General features: G+C 38.7%; 4 protein-coding genes across 8 annotated transcripts; 1 reads left to right on the top strand and 3 right to left on the bottom strand.

Annotated features, from left to right (window-relative positions):
* Window positions 1-281: 281 nt before the first annotated feature.
* Window positions 282-18,626, top strand: LOC306845411 (TAR DNA-binding protein 43-like). 5 transcript variants are annotated; one of them, XR_013781985.1, is made up of 13 exons: window positions 282-552; window positions 1,230-1,485; window positions 1,795-1,973; window positions 2,179-2,319; window positions 4,167-4,337; window positions 5,015-6,118; window positions 6,877-6,970; window positions 10,469-10,518; window positions 11,418-11,470; window positions 11,582-11,716; window positions 11,789-11,855; window positions 11,935-12,064; window positions 17,915-18,626. XR_013781985.1 is itself a non-coding variant. In XM_079378189.1 (6 exons), the coding sequence occupies exons 2-6, from the start codon at window positions 1,245-1,247 to the stop codon at window positions 5,501-5,503; spliced, it is 1,221 nt and encodes a 406-aa protein (XP_079234315.1). In that variant the 5' UTR covers window positions 282-552; window positions 1,230-1,244; the 3' UTR covers window positions 5,504-6,807. The 5 variants fall into 5 exon arrangements, 1 of the variants encoding a protein (XP_079234315.1); XR_013781986.1 differs by having other exon boundaries at window positions 11,586-11,716; window positions 17,915-18,042; XR_013781987.1 differs by lacking the exons at window positions 11,789-11,855; window positions 11,935-12,064; window positions 17,915-18,626 and adding an exon at window positions 11,259-11,321 and having other exon boundaries at window positions 11,586-11,716.
* Window positions 7,219-8,529, bottom strand: cenps (centromere protein S). Its single transcript, XM_079378192.1, has 5 exons — window positions 8,371-8,529; window positions 8,164-8,287; window positions 8,049-8,082; window positions 7,905-7,971; window positions 7,219-7,533 (listed from the first exon to the last, which is right to left on the bottom strand). The coding sequence occupies exons 1-5, from the start codon at window positions 8,395-8,397 to the stop codon at window positions 7,399-7,401; spliced, it is 387 nt and encodes a 128-aa protein (XP_079234318.1). The 5' UTR covers window positions 8,398-8,529; the 3' UTR covers window positions 7,219-7,398.
* On the bottom strand, window positions 8,864-10,183 carry LOC306845412 (retinoid-binding protein 7-like). Its single transcript, XM_079378190.1, has 4 exons — window positions 9,881-10,183; window positions 9,485-9,663; window positions 9,267-9,368; window positions 8,864-9,180 (listed from the first exon to the last, which is right to left on the bottom strand). Exons 1-4 carry the CDS (start codon window positions 9,951-9,953, stop codon window positions 9,127-9,129), a joined length of 408 nt encoding a protein of 135 aa, XP_079234316.1. The 5' UTR covers window positions 9,954-10,183; the 3' UTR covers window positions 8,864-9,126.
* On the bottom strand, window positions 13,945-20,389 carry h6pd (hexose-6-phosphate dehydrogenase (glucose 1-dehydrogenase)). Its single transcript, XM_079378188.1, has 5 exons — window positions 20,316-20,389; window positions 17,867-18,534; window positions 17,297-17,414; window positions 16,914-17,183; window positions 13,945-16,536 (listed from the first exon to the last, which is right to left on the bottom strand). Exons 2-5 carry the CDS (start codon window positions 18,512-18,514, stop codon window positions 15,197-15,199), a joined length of 2,376 nt encoding a protein of 791 aa, XP_079234314.1. The 5' UTR covers window positions 18,515-18,534; window positions 20,316-20,389; the 3' UTR covers window positions 13,945-15,196.
* Between the last annotated feature and the right edge of the window lie 860 nt (window positions 20,390-21,249).

Below are 21,249 nucleotides of genomic sequence, written 5' to 3'. Positions count from 1 at the left end.
AACATGGATGTTTTACTCATATCTGCCACCAGGAGCACTATATCTCTGAGAGCAGTCCACTATTACAGAGGGAGAGGTTCTTCTGCTTATATCAGTAATACACAAATGACACAGGAATCTTTGTTGCACTTAAATTGTTCAGAAATAACACTTGAAGTAATTATATATTATGTATGTATATATCATCAGCAAAGCAAATATGAATTCACAACAACAGTGTTAGTTTTCCCTTTTCTCCCCTCGTGCACGTGTACAAATGAGCTCGCCCACGTGTGACGTATTTCCTTCATGACTTAGTTAATGCCATTTTGATACGAAAATAGTGTCGCATGAGTTGTACAAAACGGAATACTATCGTCTTAATATCGTATACAGAGATTTCATTATTTTGCTTTATGCTAAATAGAAACCGACACTGTTGAGTGTGTCATTTTCCTTGAGAGTTGTGTTAAGTGGCTCATTCATTCCTAGCAGTCACGTTTTTCTGAACGAGGAGCGCTGCTGCTGGTGGCGCTAACAAAGGAATATCTGGACCCGAGCAGTTGTTCATTGGTAATGTTATTTGAATTGTTTCACATACATTAATGCGTATTTAGACCGCATAGCGACCTATTAGTGGTCTGCTGATGCCGTATTTAGCTGTTGCTAAGCAATAAGAATTCGCGCTAAGTACTGAAGTCGCGCGCACGGCCAGCTCACATTACAACTAATGGAAGGCTTTTGATTCATCTCGGCGATTCGAATCTTTTAATTCGGTTCGCTAAAAAGATTCATTCAGTGACACTTTTTTATATTTTCATAAGTCATTCGCTTAATGAAACTGACATACGCCGCTACTACCACTATTATAGTTGTTATTATTATTCTGTATTAAAATTCGTTTCGACATATCTGCCAACTATAACTAATTTCCAAACAAATTACCACAACGCAGACATGTTATTTTAACCATAACAATGAGTGTGAATAACATATTTCGCTCATGAAGGAGATCAGTGCTATTTTGACTCACTCATAAAACACCGACTCGTTTAGTGAAGGGGGCGTGGTCGTTGGACACTTCCAACCAATAATACAGCTCCTTCACAGCCTGCACTCGATTGCTATTGGTTCGCTATTGCCAGTGTTTAATAACAGGAAAACTTCAGATTTATGAATCGAAGTGACCGAGCTCAAATACACTGATTCTTTCACGAAGGAAGCGCCACTCATTATTGATTCACCAACAGCTCGATTGAGGAGAGATGGCAGAGATGTACATTCGCGTCGCGGAGGAGGAGAACGAGGAGCCGATGGAGATCCCGTCGGAGGACGACGGCACGGTGCTGCTGTCCACGGTGGCCGCTCAGTTCCCAGGGGCTTGTGGCCTGCGTTACCGGAGCCCGGTGTCTCAGTGCATGAGGGGAGTACGCCTTGTGGATGGAATCCTACACGCCCCCGAGAACGGCTGGGGAACCCTGGTCTATGTGGTCAATTACCCCAAAGGTAGGTCATGAATAAGCCTCTGTCTCCCCCTAGAAACATGAGACAAGAATAGGGGTAATTTTTGTATACATTTTAGGGTTATTTTAGGCATGTGGCTAACATTGTACTTTAGCATTGAGGTTATATGTCTTAATAACCAAAGTTGAGCAGCACAGTCGGGTGATGGAAACGTGTTCTTCTGTATTTGTCTATAGCTGTAAAAAAAATCCAGTTCATCTTGATTTAATGGGGTTGTTTTTGTTGCATGAAGGGTGATTTGACATTTTGCAGAATGTGTGAACTTGTAACAACTGAAGTTTTCTGTTCTAGAAACGGTTCTGCCGGATAATAAGAGGAAGATGGATGAGATTGATGCTTCATCTGCAACAAAGATCAAGAGAGGAGATCAGAAGACTTCAGATCTGATTGTGCTGGGTCTGCCGTGGAAAACTACAGAACAAGACTTGAAAGACTACTTTAGTACATTTGGGGACGTCATCATGGTGCAGGTAAGATATACTGACATAAATGTAATACTCCAGCTGTCATGGTCTTTGTACTGCCATATTTTGGTGAAAGCTATCCATGATTTATGTCTTAATGTTTTTAACTTTTTATGTGGCTTTTAAAAATAGAACTGGGCTCAGCTGTCAATCGTGAAGTCAGATTAGATCTGGTATGAACGCAGCTCTTGACTTGATTCTGTTACATTAGGTCAAGCGGGATGTGAAGACAGGAAATTCAAAAGGATTTGGGTTTGTGAGGTTTGCAGAGTGGGAGTCTCAGGGTAAGGTGATGTCACAGCGGCACATGATTGATGGCAGGTGGTGTGACTGCAAACTACCCAACTCAAAGGTCAGTGTTTTTTGTTGTTGTTTGTTTTGACACTACCATTTAAACGTTTGGTGTAAGATTTAAAAAAAATATATATTTTTCACAAACTCAGCACAGCTGAGAAATAGATGCTTCATCAAGCTTGTTGATGGTCAGTGGACTGAAACGTCGCTGTTTTTTGTAATAAATTTCTATATTTAGCATGGACTGATAGTGTGCGAGATCATTTTTATTGATTAAAAATATTTTTGAAAGAAGTCTCTAATGCCTACGAAGGTTGCATTTGTATGATCAAAATTGCAGTAAAAAAGGAGTATTGTGAAATATTATTACAATGTAAAAATACCTATTATATTTTAAAATGTAATTTATTCCTGTATTGTTAGCAGCCATTTCTCCAGTCTTCAGTGTCACATGATCCTTTAGAAATTAGGGATGCACTGATCCGATACGGTCATATTCTGCCGGATCAGGTATCGGTCAGGCGAGACCAATCCAAATCCTATATTGTGCATATAGTATTCTGTGTTATTGTTAAGCCCCATGAAAGGCACAAAAACATTATGAAGCACCATAAAGTTTTCGTGCACTAAATTCCAAGTGTTCTTAAGCCGTTACATAGTTTAATGTGAGGTAGAGATGAATATTTAAGTCAAGTTCCCATAAACTCTTCTCTCCGCTGCGGCTGTCTTTCATCCTCCGCTCAGCATTCAAACTGCGTGTAGTGTTCAGTTACGACAGTCAAGGCAATGAAACTCTCCAAGAGCGCAGAAACTGAAATTCGAAACTGTTAAAAGAAAATGCTCAATAAACTATCACACAGATTTAATACACTATGCATCAATATATCCTCACTTTGTGCTTTGAACTTTTCTATGCTGCGTGCTGTGACTCCGTGTTGCTTCAAGCGCATCATTCTGTGCACGGGATGCACATAAGCGCTTTGTGCCGCTCTGTATTGGAGCCTTTCGTATTATAATACTTTTGCGCAATGAAAGACTATTAATAGCCTTTCTTGTTCTGTCCTGTCTACCATATGTTGCTGCCTACATTACTGTGCTATGCATTTAAAAGAAATGTCTTTTAATTTTATAGTATATATTTATATATAAATATATTTACTTGTTTTTCATGAATGTATTTTTACAACAATACAAAGAGCAATGTGTACCATTTTACCAGATTCAGTCCTACACTTATTCACTTTTATTTGTTCCCCACTAAATAATGTTATTTCACTAAATGTTTAGATTTTATAAGATTATTGTCCACTCATTGATTTTTCTAGAATAACTTTTGCTGCTGAATTATCCACTAACTTAGTTTATAATAGTATTTTTGTCATAGATTATGATTATATATATATTTTTTTATTCTTTAAAATGAAGGTGTCTATACTTATTAGATTGTTTAATGCAAAACAATGATGATCAGGTCAACACACTGAGGTATAGAAATTCTACATTGATTTATTAAAAAAAATAAAAAATCAGTGCTCGGATCGGAAAAAAATGGTATCGGTGCATCCCTATTAGAAATCAATGTAATATGCTAATTCGATGCCAAAGAATAATTTCTTATTTTTAGTCATTTATTATCAACGGTTACGCTGCTCAATATCTTTTGGAAACCATGATAATTTCAAAATGTAGTTTTGTAACATTGTAAATGTGTTTTTGTTACTTTTGATTTGTTTAATGCATCCTAGCTGAATAAAAATAAAGTCTTACTGACCTCAAACTTTTGATCAGAAGTGTATATGATGAATTATATACGATACTTTAAATCAGTTGGCCATTTATGAAAGAAATGTCAGGTTTTCTCTTTTTGATGTGCTACACTGAGTGATCTGTTTGAATATTTAACAGCAAGGTCCAGATGAACCAATGAGGAGCAGGAAAGTGTTTGTGGGCCGTTGCACGGAGGACATCACTGCTGATGAGCTCCGTCAGTTCTTCATGCAGTATGGGGAGGTCACAGATGTTTTCATTCCTAAACCCTTCAGAGCGTTCGCTTTCGTCACCTTTGCAGATGACCAGGTAATCCCACTTCTGACAAAAGATGCTTAGGGAAGTCGTGGCCTAATGGTTAGAGAGTCGGACTCGTAATCCAAAGGTTGCGGGTTCGAGTCTCGGGCCGGCAGGGATTGTAGGTGGGGGGAGTGAATGTCTAGCGCTCTCTCCACCCTCAATACCACGACTGAGGTGCCCTTGAGCAAGGCACCGAACCCCCAACTGCTCCCCGGGCGGCGCAGCATAAATGGCTGCCCACTGCTCCGGGTGTGTGTTCACTGTGTGTGTGTGTTCACTGCTGTGTGTGCACGTTGGATGGGTTAAATGCAGAGCACGAATTCAGAGTATGGGTCACCATACTTGGCAGTATGTCACTTCACGTAAGCTATTGTTGTTTTCACATCGATTTTAAGGTGATAAACCAGAAATAAACCCGTTCAAAAAAAAAAAAACAACTGCAACAAATTGACAAAGGAAGGAACAAAAATTAAATAAAAATTTGCATGCTTTAATGCAAGATACAGCCAATATGACAAATTGAATTTACTCTTTGTTTGAATATGCTCAATTAAATGTCTTGTTTGTGGTCTTGATACGAGAATTTGCCTTTAAATTTGAAACTTTAAGGAATGTATTGTTTAATCTACTCTGGATGGAAAAAAAATCAGCTGTTCATGCATAATTACGATTTTATGTTTCCCCAGGTTGCTGCCTCCCTTTGCGGAGAAGATCTGATCATCAAGGGTGTTAGTGTGCACATCTCCAACGCTGAGCCAAAGCACAACAACACTAGGCAGATGATGGAGCGAGCAGGGCGGTTTGGGAACGGGTTTGGAGGTCAGGGTTTCGGAGGCAACCGTGGCGCCATGGGGGGTAGCTCCAGCAGCATGGGAAATTTCAGCAATTTCAACCTCAACCCAGCCATGATGGCTGCCGCCCAGGCCGCCTTGCAGAGCAGTTGGGGTATGATGGGAATGTTAGCGCAGCAGGGTCAGTCGACAACATCTGGCACGAGCACAAGCGGCACGACTTCCACTCGGGACCCGACCCAAACATACAGCTCGGGCAACAGCAGCTACGGCAGCAGCTCAGCCGCTCTCGGCTGGGGCTCCGGCTCTAACTCTAGCGGTAGTGGGTTTAACTCCAGCTTTGGCTCTAGTATGGAGTCCAAGTCGTCAGGGTGGGGTATGTAAGCCGGTTTGTGTTTGAAGTGTTGGTATTTCTAGCGTGTTTGGTAAGTATTTTCCGAGAGACTTAAAACGTCACGTGTGTTTGGAAGTGGGGATGGGTAAAAAAGGGAGTCTGGGGACAAAAAAAAAAAATGAAGAATATTTTGTACACTGAATGGGATTTGAGTTAGTGTTTGGAGTGAGATGTTAACCAGGGTGCTACGTTTATGTACCATCTTTGGTGTTGTTTTTTTTCCCCCTAATGTTGTATTGTCTTGATCGATGCAAATGAAGCATTTCAACTGGATTCTTATAATGCATGTTGTTCAATCTGTGGATATCTGAAAACGCATGAGAATTGCATCATATTTTAAGTACATCTATTATTATGTAAAACAAAAACAAACTTGCATTGGAAAGAATCTGGTTGAAACCTGAACATGTTATAAGTTCAGCTTTATTTCAGTCCAGTTTTATGGAAACCCTTTAAAACAAGCCTTCATCAAAATCTCTTCTGCAGTTGACATCTGTGGGGTTTGCCTGGGAAGAGCGCCCTCTTTGGCAGCACAGTGTGGCTGAGGTCATTATGTCACCTTCCTTCCATGTCTATATGCTCTCATCGCACGACTCGATGACACGGTGGGTGTCTCCTTTTTTTAATCCACTTTTTAAAACAAGTGCGCAGAAAGTGACGTTTTTTTTTTTAAACAACCCTTGAGTGCGATTGGTGATGATGGCGAAGAGTGAGAAGGCTGCGAGTGAGCGAAGAAAGTGTGGAGCGCACGAACGAAAAGACTTGCGAGTGCGATGAACGAGCCGAAATGTGACTGCAGTGGGTGGGTTTGGTGAGCGTGTGAATGAGAGCTGCTGATACTTCCCAGCTTCCCCCTTAATTGAGCCCAAATTGATGGACATTTAGTACATGTACCTGTTTTTTGGGGGGGTCTTTGGTCTCCCTAGATCCCCCGTTTTGCTTTTCTCATTTAGTATACTGACAATGTGCTTATATAGTTAGTGGAATGTTGTGATGATGATGCATACTTTGTCTTGCTTCTATAATCCCATCTGAATGCTGTATGGTGTGTGTGCTTTATTTCCTTGTAACTTGACCTGTAAGTGTGAACTTTGATGTGGATGACATCTTCAGTGGACACTGAGGGGGGGAAAACATGAGTGATGGTGTAAGTGCGACCTGTATGTTGAGTGCTGTGGATGTCTGTGGAGTTTCCCTCTAGATAACGTCGCTCAGTGTTTTCAAAGGCATTTTATATGACTTGTCAAATGAAGGGAGTGCTTCAATAAAACTTAATTTGAATAGATTGCTCTTTTCTCATACTGGTTTGTCACGTGATGTTTGAGAGCAAATACCACACAACTAATTGAATTCACACATTTAGGGGCCTGGAATATGGCTGGCTGCAACTGAACCCCAGGCGGGAAGTCCGTTTGGGGATGGAGGAAGATGGAGGATGCTGTGGTTCTGCATCTCTGGTAACAGCCATGGACACGGTAGACTAGCAGAATTTGATAGATGCTTCAGGGATGAGCGCTTTTCTCAGAACCGTTCAAGCCCAATACATTTCAATCTGTATTAGGCTTGATCTGGTTTCGAGAAAGCAGCTCATCGTATTAAAATGCAGCCATATGCAGGTTAAAGTCTTGTTTTTTGCCAGGTCCATGTTTTTAAAATGTATGATTTAAAAATCTGTATTGTTTCAAGCTTAAATATTCCCAACAAAGATGTTTACAGAATTTTTATTACAATAAAACGCACATGAACCCATGTTTGAGTAAAAAAAAATTATTGGTGTTTAGTATTGAATGTGATTTATGTACACATTTGCACCGCTTTTTATTACTACATGCAAAAACCAAGTACTCTCAAATGTCAATAATGAGGATTTGTACAATTATTTTGTTCAGTCTTCAAGCTCATTCTCCTCTTCAGCTTCCATGTCTTTACTCTTCCTCTTAGCAGCATTCTTCTTCCTCTTCTCCTTCAGTTCTTGGTTGTGTAAAGCCAGTTCTTCACTTTTCTGCTGAATGTAGTTGTACTGTGAAGGTATAGCAAGGGTACAATGTTTTTCCCTCATTTGACAGAACTGTAAAATCTAAAAGTATTTAAACAAATAGCAACATTTCCTTGTATCTTACAAATACTTAATATATTGATTTTAGTTAAATATGTAATTGCATGAGAACTTTTAAAAAGATCCTGCTAACAAATTTAGAAAGTTAATTTTGCATTGACAGTTACACTAAAGTACATTTGATATTCATTTAAATATTAACATTTTGTTTAGACTTTTTTTTTTATTGCAATTTTCTATGACAAGACCTCTGAACACAATTACCTTAATTGTAAAAGAAAAAAGGGTGGGGTTTTGAACACTGATTGCAAAAACATGATTTCTGAACATCCTACCAGTGCAGTGGTTCTCCTCGCTGTCAGCTTCACATCATCCACTGTAACTGTGTGTCTTTTAGCATGCCTGTAAACATTGTAGAGAACCATCGGTACAAATAAAGCATCTTCATTGCGTGGTTAATTCCTGAGGGTGAAGTTTACCTCGCAAACGCTTCCAAGTCCTTGGCAAATATATCTAGAGGCAAGAAAGGAGGATGAGTGTGGATGAATATAGTTTAATCCCATCAACTATAAATGTCACAGAATCAAATCTTACCGCACTGTCTGAACGCAGTCTCTGCAATAGCTGCTATTGTCTGTTTGGTGATTTGTTTCTCGCAGTCTGCGGCGATGTCTTGACAGAGACGGCCTACAGTGTAGTGCACAGCAGCTTTAAGCCTCTAAAAGCATATGTGAGAGAAAAACCTTCTTTAGAACGTCTAGATATTATGCATCAGCTGGTCATTAAGTTTAATGTTCTAACCTGTTTTTGTGCCTCGTCCTCTTCCATTTTCAGAAGGTAAATAAGCTGAAGCTCAACTCTGCTTTTATTACAAAAATTGCGCGAATTGTGTGTTCTTCAGGTTGCAGTGACGGCGTCAGTGTTTATTATCTCCGTATCAGCGCCTCCTACTGAGGTGGAGTATTAAGAATATAGAAATAAACATGTTTCTTGGTAGGTCTTCATTACGGGGAAGTTACAAGTGAATATTTCCGTTTCTGGCTTCCTTAAATGTAAAGCATTCAATACTGTGGAAACCATTGCTGTGTTGGGGTTAGTTGACAATTGCACAACATTCTAGTCATGAATTAACCAAATTATGAAACTTTGCCTACCAGTCTCAATCTCCCGTGCTTAAATATTTCGTTAGTTCTTGAAATCAAAAATAAAAACGCCTCATGCATTACACGACAACATTAGCCAAAGCAATAATTAGGCTAATTGCTGTATAGCAGTTATAATATATCAAATGTATGCCATTCTCTGTGGTATTTTTTATTGAAACAATTTTTATTTAATTGAAACAAAGTTGCTGCTACAAATAAGAAAAGAGACAGATTTTTGACTCCTCACAAGAAATATTTTGGAGACACTGTTGAATGCAGGCCTACTAGTTGTTTATGCTTTCCCCACTTTTTGTAATGTTATGTTCACTTGATTGAGAAGTGTTTAATGCTGAAATCGTATGTTATTACTCTTCAATAAACATGCTAGTATTTCAGTTAAAAACACAATGCTTCAAGCAGTTCTTTTGTAGGTTTGCTTGCAGATCTGGTCTTCACATCTAAGTTCCTTTAAGAGAAAAAAAGTTTCTTAAGTTATTTTTTTCTGCTTTTTTTATTTGAAAATTAACATTTCAAGGCCTATGTTTGACTCACAAGGTAAAGAGTGTCTCCCTCCATCCAGTGTGTCCATCCTCTGTTCTTCTTTTCTCCTTTCTGCACACACACTAGTTTGTCGTTGTCCCAGTTGACTATTGTCTGTAGAAACAAAAATTGCAGTATTTCTCAATTCTGGCACAGAAACCTCTAGAGTCTAGATTATGGCCATTTCACTGCCACTCTCTCTTGTGACTGTGTGAGTGTATGTTTTCAACCTGGCATTTTCTGCTGTCCAATCCTTTGGTGATTTCCTCAAATTCTTCACCGATTTTGAATGAACAGGAGTAGTTTCGGAAAGTTGTAAAAGTTTTAATGACGAAAGAGTCTCCGTCTTGCTCAAAAACTTTCTGTGGCTTTAGCATCCTCGCCACCTTTCGGGTGGCGAAATCAATTCCTGTGTTACATATATTACATTGCAGAAGGTTAAATTCATATTCTTAGTAAATACATGACTAATGTATAGAAAAAAAAAAGACTTATCAAATTAATAAAAAAATGTAATAATGGCTAAAATCTAAAAAAAAATGAAATGCCTACTATACATATGCGTGTAAAATACCTAATATATAAAATATGAAAACCCTGAGAGATGCAATAAACAATATACTCACCAAGAGCCAACATGTAAGCTTCAAAGTTTTGATTGTCCACTATGTCCCAGGTTCCACTGTAGTTTGCAGGCATGCTTGATGTTGATCCTGAAGCGTTTCTGAAGCGTTTGAACCTAGAAGCTGGAATTTAAAGGTTCATGTGTGGAAATGAGAGAAGCAGATGTGCTATGTCGTCTGTGTGTTGTAATATGGGACAGGGGTGATTCCTAGGACACAAAAGCTATTTTAGAGGCTTGGTCAGAGGGGTTGTTCTCTGAGGCGGAACATAACTTGTACACACTAATTGCGTATGTGTCCTGTGGGAACTCAAAGAGAACAATGTAATTCGAAAGACACATGTTGCTTTGGCAGTGGATTGAAGTGGTACAACAGTTTGGCAAGAATTTAGCAATGTCAGAGATGCCCAGTAGGTTTGAGGTCAGTTCATTATCTTTCATTAACAATGTGGCGATGGCTTTAAAGAATGCCTGAGGTATGTCGACACCGGCTGGTGTTTTTAACTGTCTTTTTCTATATTCTATAAAGCCAGATAGATTTGTTACTTTCACAATGCTGTGGAAATGACAGATTTCTTTCATTTTCATACAGGCAGGCATCTTTTCTTGACCCTCTGTTCTGGGAGATGAGGCTGCATTGAGGTGGGTTTTGTAAGTCTTTGATGAGCAAACCAAAATCAAAATGACCAAAAGTCATTATTTTCTGAAAAGATGGGTTTCTAATAACAGTGCAATAATAATTATGTTAATTAAATAGTCATTAACACACAACACTAAGATTATTGAAATATTTTTTACAATAAAATATATATTTTTAATTATTTGTGAAATTTACTAGTAACTTCTGAGTGAAAATTGTTCTAAAGTAATCATACACCGATTTCTATCCAGTGTATATGATTTTATTATACGTCAACACTCAATTTTACACAATATCACTGATCACTGTCTTAAACCTGTCACATAAAAATGACTAATCCAAAATTTGAAATCTCTAAAACTATACTTTAGACAAACCAATAGAGGGTGTCATTTGATATTACCCATAGACTCGGTTCTCCCCAGAGCTACTAACCTGCTATACTGACTAGCATGAGACCTTTCTGGTAAATCCTGTAATTCTTCTATGAGTTTTCTTCCCTCAGACTTATTTCACTATGTAAATACTTAATTTTTTTCAGTAAGATGCAATTTAAGAGCATTAAAAAAAAAAATTCAATATAGATGTACATTCAGCTAATAAAAGTGTATTCTGCTGTATGGATCATCAGGTGACAACGGCACAATGCTTCACCACTAAACCTGTTTTATTTCTCTGTTGTAAAGCTTGAGTTTGACACACATAACATAAAAATTTAAAATCAAAATTGTTTCTCTGACAGTCAGATTGTTCTTTTCATCTTTGTGGTGCTTTTCCTGACACCACAGTTTTATGTTTTGTCAAGGTAAGTGAGCTATATAATGTTTCGCAGATAAAAAATGCTATGGGCATGCTTCTTATCGTGTGATATGTCTAATATTCTGCAGTAATGTTCTCACAGGCCAAAAACCTCTTGTTATTGTGAAAAGCCACTGTTCTCCTTCATAGCAACAGGTAATCTGAGTTTGATATTTATAAAGGTTTTTTTTTTTTTTTAAATTGGCATATATTTGTCCGATTTCCAATTTTAAATACTAATGATCAATGCTTCTCACCCCACTGAAGCCAGGTTTGGCTGTAGCGCTTACACTCACTGACCCAGTTCCCAAGAGCATCAGGGTAGCTTTTCACTCATTTGGGCTGTTCGCATTTATCCAGGGACTCTGTACAGTCATTCTTACCATGTCTTCACCTCAGTTTGTAAGTATGAATTATGATAATATGGTTGTATGTGCAAAAATTAGCTTATATGTCACTTTTTGTTTTTCTCAGGCAAAGACCACCACAGAATTATACATATTTTCTTTGGTAATCTCTTGGGCCTGCATACTCTCAACAGGTAAAATTATATACTTGGTTCCAATTCCAGTGTAATAAGTGCAGAAAAAAATAACCATTGTTCTTGTGTCTCTATCCAGCTTTCTTTCTGGTTAGAGGAGGTCTTTGCCTGATCCACAGACTGTTTCCTCATTGGTTAAGAAATACATGCCTCTAGGGTTGAAAATGAGCCACTGCTGCAGTACGGCCTTCTAGTGACACTCAATACAGGTGCATCTATTATTTACATGGTTTCAGTGGTTTTTCAGACAGTTGTGAGGCACCTTTTCGCTAATATTACCGTGTAAGGGAGTAGAAAGCTTGCATATACTGTGGGGCAAATAAGTATTTGATACACTGCTGATTTTTCAAGTTTTCCCACTGACAAAGAATGGAGAGATCTGTCATTTTCATCGTAGGTACACCTCAACTGTGAGAGACAGAATATATAAAAAAATCCAGAAAATCACATTGTATGATTTTTAAAGAATTAACTTCCATTTTATTGCATGAAATAAGTATTTGATCACCTACCAACCAGCAATAATTCTGGCTCTCACAGACCTGTTAGTTTGTCTTTAAGAAGCTCTCCTATCCTCCACTCATTACCTGTATTAATTGCACCTGTTTGAACTTGTTACCTGTATAAAAGACACCTGTTCACACACTCAGTCAATCAGACTCCAACCCCTCCACTATGGGCAAGAGCAAAGAGCTGTCTAAGGACACTAGGGACAAAATTGTAGACCTGCACAAGGCTGGGATGGGCTACAGGACAATAGGCAAACAGCTTGGTGAGAAGGCAACAACTGTTGGCGCAATTATTAGAAAATGGAAGAAATTCAAGATGACTCAATTTCCCTCGGACTGGGGCTCCATGCAAGATCTCGCCTCATGGAGTATCAATGATCCTGAGAAAGGTGAGGGATCAGCCTAGAACTACACGGGAGGACCTGGTCAATGACCTAAAGAGAGCTGGGACCACAGTCTCAACGGTTACCATTAGTAACACACTACACCGTCATTGATTCAAATCCTGCAGCACGTGCAAGGTCCCCCTGCTCAAGACAGCACGTGTCCAGGCCCGTCTGAAGTTTGCCAAAGACCATCTGAATGATCCAGAGGAGGCATGGGAGAAGGTCATGTGGTCAGATGAGACCAAAACAGAACTTTTTGGTATAAACGCCACTCGCCGTTTTTGGAGAAAGAAGGCTGAGTACAATCCCAAGAACACCATCCCAACCGTGAAGCATGGGGGTGGAAACATCATGCTTTGGGGGTGCTTTTCTGCAAAGGGGACAGGACGACTGCACAGTATGGATGGGGTCATGTGTCGCGAGATTTTGGGCAACAACTTCCTTCCCTCAGTAAGAGCATTGAAGATGGGTCGTGGCTGGGTCTTCCAGCATGACAATGACCCCAAACACGCAGCAAGGGCAACTAAGGAGTGGCTCCGTAAGAAGCATTTCAAGGTCCTGGAGTGGCCTAGCCAGTCTCCAGACCTGAACCCAATAGAAAATCTATGGAGGGAGCTGAAACTCTGTGTTGCCCAGCGACAGCCCCAAAACCTGAAAGATCTGGAGAAGACCTGTATGGAGGAGTGGGCCAAAATCCCTGCTGCAGTGTGTGCAAACCTGGTCAAGAACTACAGGAAACGTCTGATCTCTGTAATTGTAAACAAAGGTTTCTGTACCAAATATTAAGTTATATTTTTCTATTGTATCAAATACTTATTTCATGCAATAAAATGGAAATTATTCAAAACAAAAATCATACATTTTCTGGATTTATTTTAAATATTCTGTCTCTCACAGTTCTTTGTAAGTGGGAAAACGTGAAAAATCAGCAGTGTATCAAATACTTATTTGCCCCACTGTATACAAATTGTATTTTGAATTTTTGTAAAAAAAAAAAAACTATATATAAACACATTGTGTTTGTAGTCTACATGGTTGGGTCATATTTGAAAAGAGGGGGAAAAAAAACCTAGATGATTTTAAAAATATATTTTATTGCAATGTAGTAAAACCACTGCAGTGCAAAATATAAGATGATGTATGTGATTCCATGTAATACAGCTGAATACCGTAACAAAAGTTCCTCAAAACAAATAATGGAAATGCACTTTATTTAAAATCGTCAATTCAAATGTTAAACCAGTCAGCAAGGCACATACTTTGTTGAAATGCACATAATAGGATCTCAACAATGTTAAACATTTTGTATTTATAGGCACCTTCAAAACATAGGATTCTATTTGTTTAAATATACATAAGGACTTTAATATGTGTGCACTTATTTTAATGTTTTATTAATATTTTCACATTAGATGATTAGATCCCTGTGGGATGTAATGCTGTTTTGAATCAGACAATGCTGTCCAGCTGTTCAGAAACAACTCCTGCAGTGTTTCTTAAAGGATGCAATGCTGACTAAAATGCACTTCTTAGATTTTACACAACACAGTATAAAAACAGACTTTACAAAGGCATTCATGTTTAGATATAAAACTATTGTAAGGGGTTGTTGTGCATTTTCAACTGCTCAACACATAATGAACCTTTGTTTTCTGAGGTATGACAAAAATCTTTGACACTAATACATTTTCAACAATGTAGTTCTGGAATGGTTTCATCAATAAGGCCAACAATAGAAACTCAATTCAGATAAAACAGTAAATTAACATTTGCTCCATCCTAAAAACACTGAATATGCTATCTTAGGCATGTTTTGTGTACATGTTTTATTAGTATTTCCTAACCTGAGGTTTGTGATTATGCCTAGAACAGTATTATACCATTTAATTGAAGTCTTTCAGTAAAGAAGGGGGAAAAGAAACTAAATACACGTGTTTGTTTCCTCTGAAAAACAAAGAGTTGGTTCTTCATCTCAATTTTATCTTGGCAGTCTGATGAATAATTGCAGCTATGTAATAAGTAAAAAAGTCAAATTACAGAGCATTCAAATATATGTTTTATCTGATCACTGCTTGGTCACAAATGTGGAAAGAGTGCTTGATATGGAATTACATTTTTCATACGCATCTTCTTAACTGCTTCTAAACCATCTGATCTTGTGAAAAGTATTTCAGCAACATTATAAGATTAAAAGTTATTTTGAGCCACTAGAGTTCCTGAGATTTGAAGTGGTCAATTGTTTTTAATGCAATGATTCTGTAGCACAATCAATTTGCAAAGTCCTTATCACAGCATTAAAATAACTCTCACACATATCACACCTCAATTGGTGTGAAAATTACACTTCAATTTATACTCTTCTATCATTCACAATACAGCATTCAATTTGAGCTATAAGCCCTGGCGGGTGGCTTCACTGACCAATTTGCACTGGTCTTTAGGCCATTTATCCTAACAATGCATCATAGTCAATGTACCATATAAGAGTACCGGTCTTTGGCTGTACTTTGGTGATGGGATACTTGGATGATTCGCCCTTAATTCGGCTGAGTTGACTGACAAGTTCATGCTTGCTCTTGCCCATAATTAAAACACCTACTCTTCGAGCCCTATTGATAGCTGTGAATGTGAGACTCATCCTCTGGTGTGGTTTACTGGAGCTTTCTGTCAGAATTACCAACCGTTCCTCATCATTTTCCAATTTGGTGTCCTGGAATAACGAGGCAGTGTGGCCGTCCTGGCCTACGCCGAGCAGGATGTAGTGGAAGCTGGAGCCGTTGACATGTTTATTGATTTCCTTCTCATATAATGTTGGTCCACCGTCCTCTTCCACACATAACCGTTGGGTCAGATGCACAGGCATGGGATGGATGTTGAAGTAGGGTATGCGGATATGCTGAAGCAGGAGATCGTGAATAGACCGGAAGTTGGAGCCTGTTTCTGTATGTGGCACACAACGCTCGTCTACTTGCCATATGTGAGTGTTGCGCCACGGAAAGGTGTAGAGGTTCAGGGCCAGGGAACGGAGCAGTGCCACTGGGCTGGAGCCACCAGACAACGCAAGGTGAAACTGACCTTCTTCACGAATGGCCTCCTCAGCAGCCAGGAGAAGATCAGAAGCCAAGCGCTCCACCAGTTCCTGTGCCCAAGCAGATACCATTTCAGAACTACGGTACTTCCCTTGCATCACCTGGAAGTTGTCTTCAGCACTAGGGTTGATAACATTGACCACGGCTTCATGGCTAAAAGCAACCTGATGGCCCTGCAACTGAAAGTTCAGTAGGTTTCCATTGGCCACACCACCTGGATACACCCGCGGAAAGACCCGACTCAGGCCTTCAAGGAGGGGAGTCCAAAATGCCCAGGAAGCAAAAAGTCCCTCGGCACTAATAAAGCTATCCATTCGTCCAAAGAAGACATGCGAGATCAGCTCGCAATAAGCCTCTCTGGGTGTGATGGGTGACTGGATATAATAGTCACTAAGTGGTAACCCGAGGACATTCACATCTTTGTATTCAGTGACCTCCTTCCAGTCACCGCTGCTTACCAGTTCGGGCTTGAACAGATTCTTGCTGACAAGAATAGCAGGGTACTGAAGGTTTCCGTGACCCAGATAAAATATGATCTGTTTGGATTTGCACTGAACATTGTTGGGATCCTGGACACAAAAGACATCATTTTTGAAAAGCACACGTGCATAAGAAACCCGTTCATCAAGTGCCTTGCCTGAGGTCATAAATATGGGAATACCCTCATATTGCGCATTGTCGACATGAATGGCCACACCTGTAAAGACAATTATTGTCAACATAAACATGATTAGACTGATTTTCCACAGTCACACTGCTATTAATTGATGACTGTTTACATCAGGGGTCACCACATTATGTCCTGGAGGGACAAGTCCTGCAGAGTTTAGCTCCAACTTGCCTCTACACATTTGCCTTGAAGTTTCTAGTATACCAAGCAAGACCTTGATTAGCTGGTTCAGGTGTGTTTGATTAGGGTTGGAGCTAAACTCTGCCGGACACCAGCCCTCCAGGAACAAATTTAGTGACCCCTGGTTCATATGCACTAAGGAAAACCGCTTTTCTGCTATAAGCATTTTTCTTGTGTGCATGTAAACATACTAAATTATGTAGCTACAAAGTTCTTCCACTTACCAGCAAATGTGGGGGTCAGGCTGAAGTAGTCCTTTGTTTTATTTAGCTCTTCCTGAACCTCTCCATTGTAAGCTTGGTACTGACCTACAACCGCATTACTGTTTTCTATGTGTTGAAGGGAAGCCAAGAAATTAAGCTTGTTTTGTAGTATCTTCTTGCTGTTGGACAGGTCTGCAGGAAGGTTCATCAACATAAGGGTCATGACCTCTGTAAGGTGGTTTTGGAGCACGTCTCTGATTACGCCATATTGATCATAAAACTGAATCCGGCCTGTAAATGAATGATAGATAATAAGTGCTGAAGTAATGAGTAAGAAGATAAATGGAGAAAGGAACTTTTTGATAACATGAGCTTACATTTATAAGCAACTAAAAAAACAGTACCTTTGGCATCCAGGGTTTCCTTCAATACAATTTCTATTCTTTCGATATGTTGCTTGTTCCAGATAGGGTCCAGGAGTTTTTTATTCTCTTTCCTAAATGGTAGTATTTTAGAGACAACCTTTGGGACAGAAAAAAAAAAAAACTTTAAAAGCTAATGTAGATCATGTTATTTATGTGAAAGTACACTACCATTAAAAGGTTTGGGTTCAGAAAGTTTTTTTCTTTGAAAGAAATCAGTACTAAATACTAAGTTCCGAGGTCGAACAAAGCTGTTACGGGTTTGGAACGACATGGGGGTAAGTGATTAATGACAAAATGTTCATTTTGGGGTGGAGTAACCCTTTAAGGATACAAAAGGATATGTTACAAAAGATTTCTATTTCAAGTAAATGATGTTCTTTCGCACTTTTCATTCTTCAAAAATTCACAGTGTTTTACAGTATTAGTGGTTTTTACTGTTTTTTGATTAAATCAAATTGGTGAGCATAAGAGACTTTTTTCAAAAACATAAAAATCTTGTCAATGCCAAACTTTTGAACAACAGTGTATGTTAATGAAATAACATTGTACCTGTTTCCCTAAATAGTGGTCAATCCTGTACATCTCCTTTTCTTTCAGCTGGTCTGACAGTTTTTTGTCAAGGGCCTGAGCACTGTAAAGGTTGTGACCAAATGGCTTCTCCAACACCACCCTGAGCCATGCGTCAGATGGGGGGCGGCAGGTGTTGTTGATCTTCTCGGCAATGTCTGCATATGCAAAAGCTGGAACAGACAGGTAGAAGAGCCTCCCTGCTTCGACCATACCCTCTTGTCCTAGTTGCTGTTTGATCTGCTGGCTGAGCTGCTCATAATCCTCAGTAGTTTTCAGCTGGTGATATTTGGAAAGATGCAGGAACTGGTCTTTGACCAAAGTACAGCGCTCTGCAGAGAGCTCCGGAGGACAAGCCAGCTCCTTCAAGATCCCAAACAGCAGCGGTGTCCCCTTCTCGGTCGGCGAAAGGTCCCCACCGTAAAATGAGAAGGTGTGTCCTTTGCCTACCTGGTCAGCATAGAGCTGGAAAAAGCCTTGCCACAGGTACTTCCTGGCCAAGTCACCTGTTCCACCCACAACTACCACAGTCACATGCCCAAGACTCTTCTTATCCTCATGATTATCTGTGTGGCCTCTCTGCCAGCATATGATGGCCATTAGCAGCAGCTCCCATTTTATCCTAAGCATTGTAATATCACACACCCACCCTTTAAAAAGAAATAAAAATAACAGGATTTTAGAATGTTTGTAAAAAAAATCTATTGATGCAAATTCTGAAAAGATTTCACACAAATGTATTAAAAAACAAAAGAAAACCAAACTATGAAAACTGTTAATGGTTAAGCATGAACTTAAAGGAATGTGTTCAGAATTATGAAGGATGCTTCATTGGCTTATTGATGACTTTATTTCTCATCTATAACTCAGTATAAAGTGAACACCTTTTACAAACATTTGGCTGACATTACAAACATTACAAACTAGCCTCAATCCACACATAAAGCATATGGAACTGTCAGCACAGCAACAAGATAAGACTTTAGTCCCTAAATAAACATCTCAGAAGTATTAAGAATTGTAACTGGATTGAATAATGAAAAGTAGGGAAAAATAACTTTTTAGTGTTACAAATTAAATAATGTTTACATCGATATTTTAGCCATTTTTACAAACATATTAATATTTGCTGATACATAAAATATTCAGTATACTATTCACTGTCTACATGTAATTCAGTCCAGTGTATCATCATCATTACAACACTGCATAATCACTATGTGATGTTTCAACACAAAAACCGTTAATAAACAGTAATAATGAGTCATGTCTGCAAGTCACTGTCTTCTAATGTACTAAAGTTCATGAACGTATTTTCTTGACTTTTCTTTCTTATTTTAAAATCACTCAGCAAAATAAAATCTTGTTAATTTGAGCTCATTATGTGTGTGGATCTTTATCGGTATTAGTTTTATTGTGATACATAGGCCCATACAGTATGATACACTATGATAGGCCCAATATCTCTATAACTATACCTGGACTGATTTGGAATAATTAGTAAAAGCAAGAACCACGGTAATGCAAATGAAATCTGTAGGTAAGTGTTCACCCTTAGAATCAAGGTTAAGCCAACAGCCCCAGAACAAACAGACTACATTTATTGTAAAAGACCAGAAATGAAAGGTCACAAAACTTGGCCAAACAGAGAGAATCCAATATATAAGGTGACTATGTTAAGACTTGAGAATTGCTGGAATCATTCTGACTTATCTTACAGACATCTGTCAACCAGGATGATTCTGATTTCATGATACGCTTGTGTGAAGGCCAAAGATGACAAGCGTACACGCAACCCTAATGCTCTGACAGAGCAAGCACTGTTTGCACATTTGGGTGTTGCAAATTGTTAAACATAGAGGCACTATGTACACTTAAAATAAATACAAAAACTCCTTGAAACAATCAAGACATTAAAATGAGCATAACAGGATGCAGTTGAGCTAAACACCTGCTGCACAGAACTCATGCGATTCAGCACATACCCAGGTCATTCCTCCCATTCATATTATCTATTAAACAATAAAAACATTCATATGAACTTGTGTCAAAATAAGCTTTGATCAATTCAAGCACTTACATTATTACATTTCATGTCATTTAACCTCATTAAGGGCTATTTTATCCTGATGGAGACCTCCAAAATAATTTATTTAAATTGTGGGAATTATTAATATTGATCCAATTTAATGTGACCATATATAGTTTTTTGATTTGAAGTATGTTGATTACATTTTAAAACATGAAAATGCACTGTATTAGGCGGATGGGAGCACACTATCACACATAAACAGACCCTGACAGCACCTGTTATAGCTAACTGACACAGGCAGGCAAATAAAAAGCTAACATTTTAAATTGTAACGTACATATAACATCTGCAGGCAGCGGGACACATACATAAGGACAGAGAGAGGCTGTGAGGACATACCTGATTCACCTCTGGACAGTGTGGTGACAGCTCGAGCGGCGTGGTGACATCCTACAAACAAGCGTTTCCAGTAGACGGTCACGTGATCGCGCCGCTGGTTAATCTTGTGGTTTAAGCACAAAACATTTGAGGGTTGTTTTTTTTACAAACACGCTGACTGAGAACACGGGGACTCTTAAACCTGGAGAGTGCTTGATGAACAATTAAAACACCTATTATTTAAGTGTAATATCATAACAGAGGTATATGCCAAGGGGATGTTTAAAAACGAGCGTGCGATGTGAAACAAACAATTAAATCAATGGCATTCTCTGACAGTGCCGGTTTAAAGTCCGCGTTGAGAAGCCAGGTAGGTTATCTCAAAACGCATCCGTTTTTATGTTAAATTATATATTTTTTATTATTATTTATTAATTGATTATCCAGAATTTAGCATCGAAAATGTAAATCCACTACTGTTTGTGTTATGCAGATCGTGTGTTGCCCAAAGGAGGGCGATATTTGCCAATAGGTGCTTAATAAATGACTCCAAACGAGGTTTTTAATAAACAGGTTCACCTCGTCAAGTTATAACATTAATTAAAAAAAAAAAATGCACAATTCAAACGTTTTTCAAAACCACAAGTGTCACAGACCTACATAAATGCTAGGGCTTTTTACTCTTGATTTCACAACATGTTGAGCAATGAGTTGTCATCAGTGTGGTCTTTAAGAAAATATTCATATCTTTGTGTACATGTGTGTGTATTCCTCTTTTGCACATTTCCTTTTTTCCTTTAGAGAAAGAGTATTAGGCAAAGAGTATTCAAACAAGAACCATTCACCTCAGGAAACATGTAAAGTCATCCAACCTGTTTGAAACCTGCTAGTTAGCACTATTAGTACTTTATAAAAAAAATTAGTCATGAAAATGTGTGATCTATATAGGCATACT

Source organism: Barbus barbus, assembly GCF_936440315.1.
Source record: "Barbus barbus genome assembly, chromosome: 25".
Taxonomy (NCBI): domain Eukaryota; kingdom Metazoa; phylum Chordata; class Actinopteri; order Cypriniformes; family Cyprinidae; genus Barbus; species Barbus barbus.
The sequence above is the reverse complement of the archived record's forward strand: the minus strand, read 5'-3'. Positions and strand labels throughout refer to the sequence as shown.

What these genes read in the sequence shown, in the direction of transcription:
- LOC306845411 (XM_079378189.1), top strand. Translation starts at nt 1,245, where the DNA reads ATGGCAGAGATGTACATTCGCGTCGCGGAGGAGGAGAACGAGGAGCCG. An exon ending in GGGACGTCATCATGGTGCAG is followed by an intron (nt 1,974 to 2,178) that starts GTAAGATATACT and finishes CTGTTACATTAG; the next exon opens with GTCAAGCGGGATGTGAAGAC. An exon ending in GCAAACTACCCAACTCAAAG is followed by an intron (nt 2,320 to 4,166) that starts GTCAGTGTTTTT and finishes AATATTTAACAG; the next exon opens with CAAGGTCCAGATGAACCAAT.
- cenps (XM_079378192.1), bottom strand. Translation starts at nt 8,397, where the DNA reads ATGGAAGAGGACGAGGCACAAAAACAG. An exon ending in AGGACGAGGCACAAAAACAG is followed by an intron (nt 8,288 to 8,370) that starts GTTAGAACATTA and finishes ATATGCTTTTAG; the next exon opens with AGGCTTAAAGCTGCTGTGCA. An exon ending in GACTTGGAAGCGTTTGCGAG is followed by an intron (nt 7,972 to 8,048) that starts GTAAACTTCACC and finishes CAATGTTTACAG; the next exon opens with GCATGCTAAAAGACACACAG.
- LOC306845412 (XM_079378190.1), bottom strand. Translation starts at nt 9,953, where the DNA reads ATGCCTGCAAACTACAGTGGAACCTGGGACATAGTGGACAATCAAAAC. An exon ending in AGCTTACATGTTGGCTCTTG is followed by an intron (nt 9,664 to 9,880) that starts GTGAGTATATTG and finishes TATGTAACACAG; the next exon opens with GAATTGATTTCGCCACCCGA. An exon ending in AGGGAGACACTCTTTACCTT is followed by an intron (nt 9,181 to 9,266) that starts GTGAGTCAAACA and finishes TTTCTCTTAAAG; the next exon opens with GAACTTAGATGTGAAGACCA.
- h6pd (XM_079378188.1), bottom strand. Translation starts at nt 18,514, where the DNA reads ATGCTTAGGATAAAATGGGAGCTGCTGCTAATGGCCATCATATGCTGG. An exon ending in ACCACTATTTAGGGAAACAG is followed by an intron (nt 17,415 to 17,866) that starts GTACAATGTTAT and finishes TCTGTCCCAAAG; the next exon opens with GTTGTCTCTAAAATACTACC. An exon ending in GGAAACCCTGGATGCCAAAG is followed by an intron (nt 17,184 to 17,296) that starts GTACTGTTTTTT and finishes ATTCATTTACAG; the next exon opens with GCCGGATTCAGTTTTATGAT.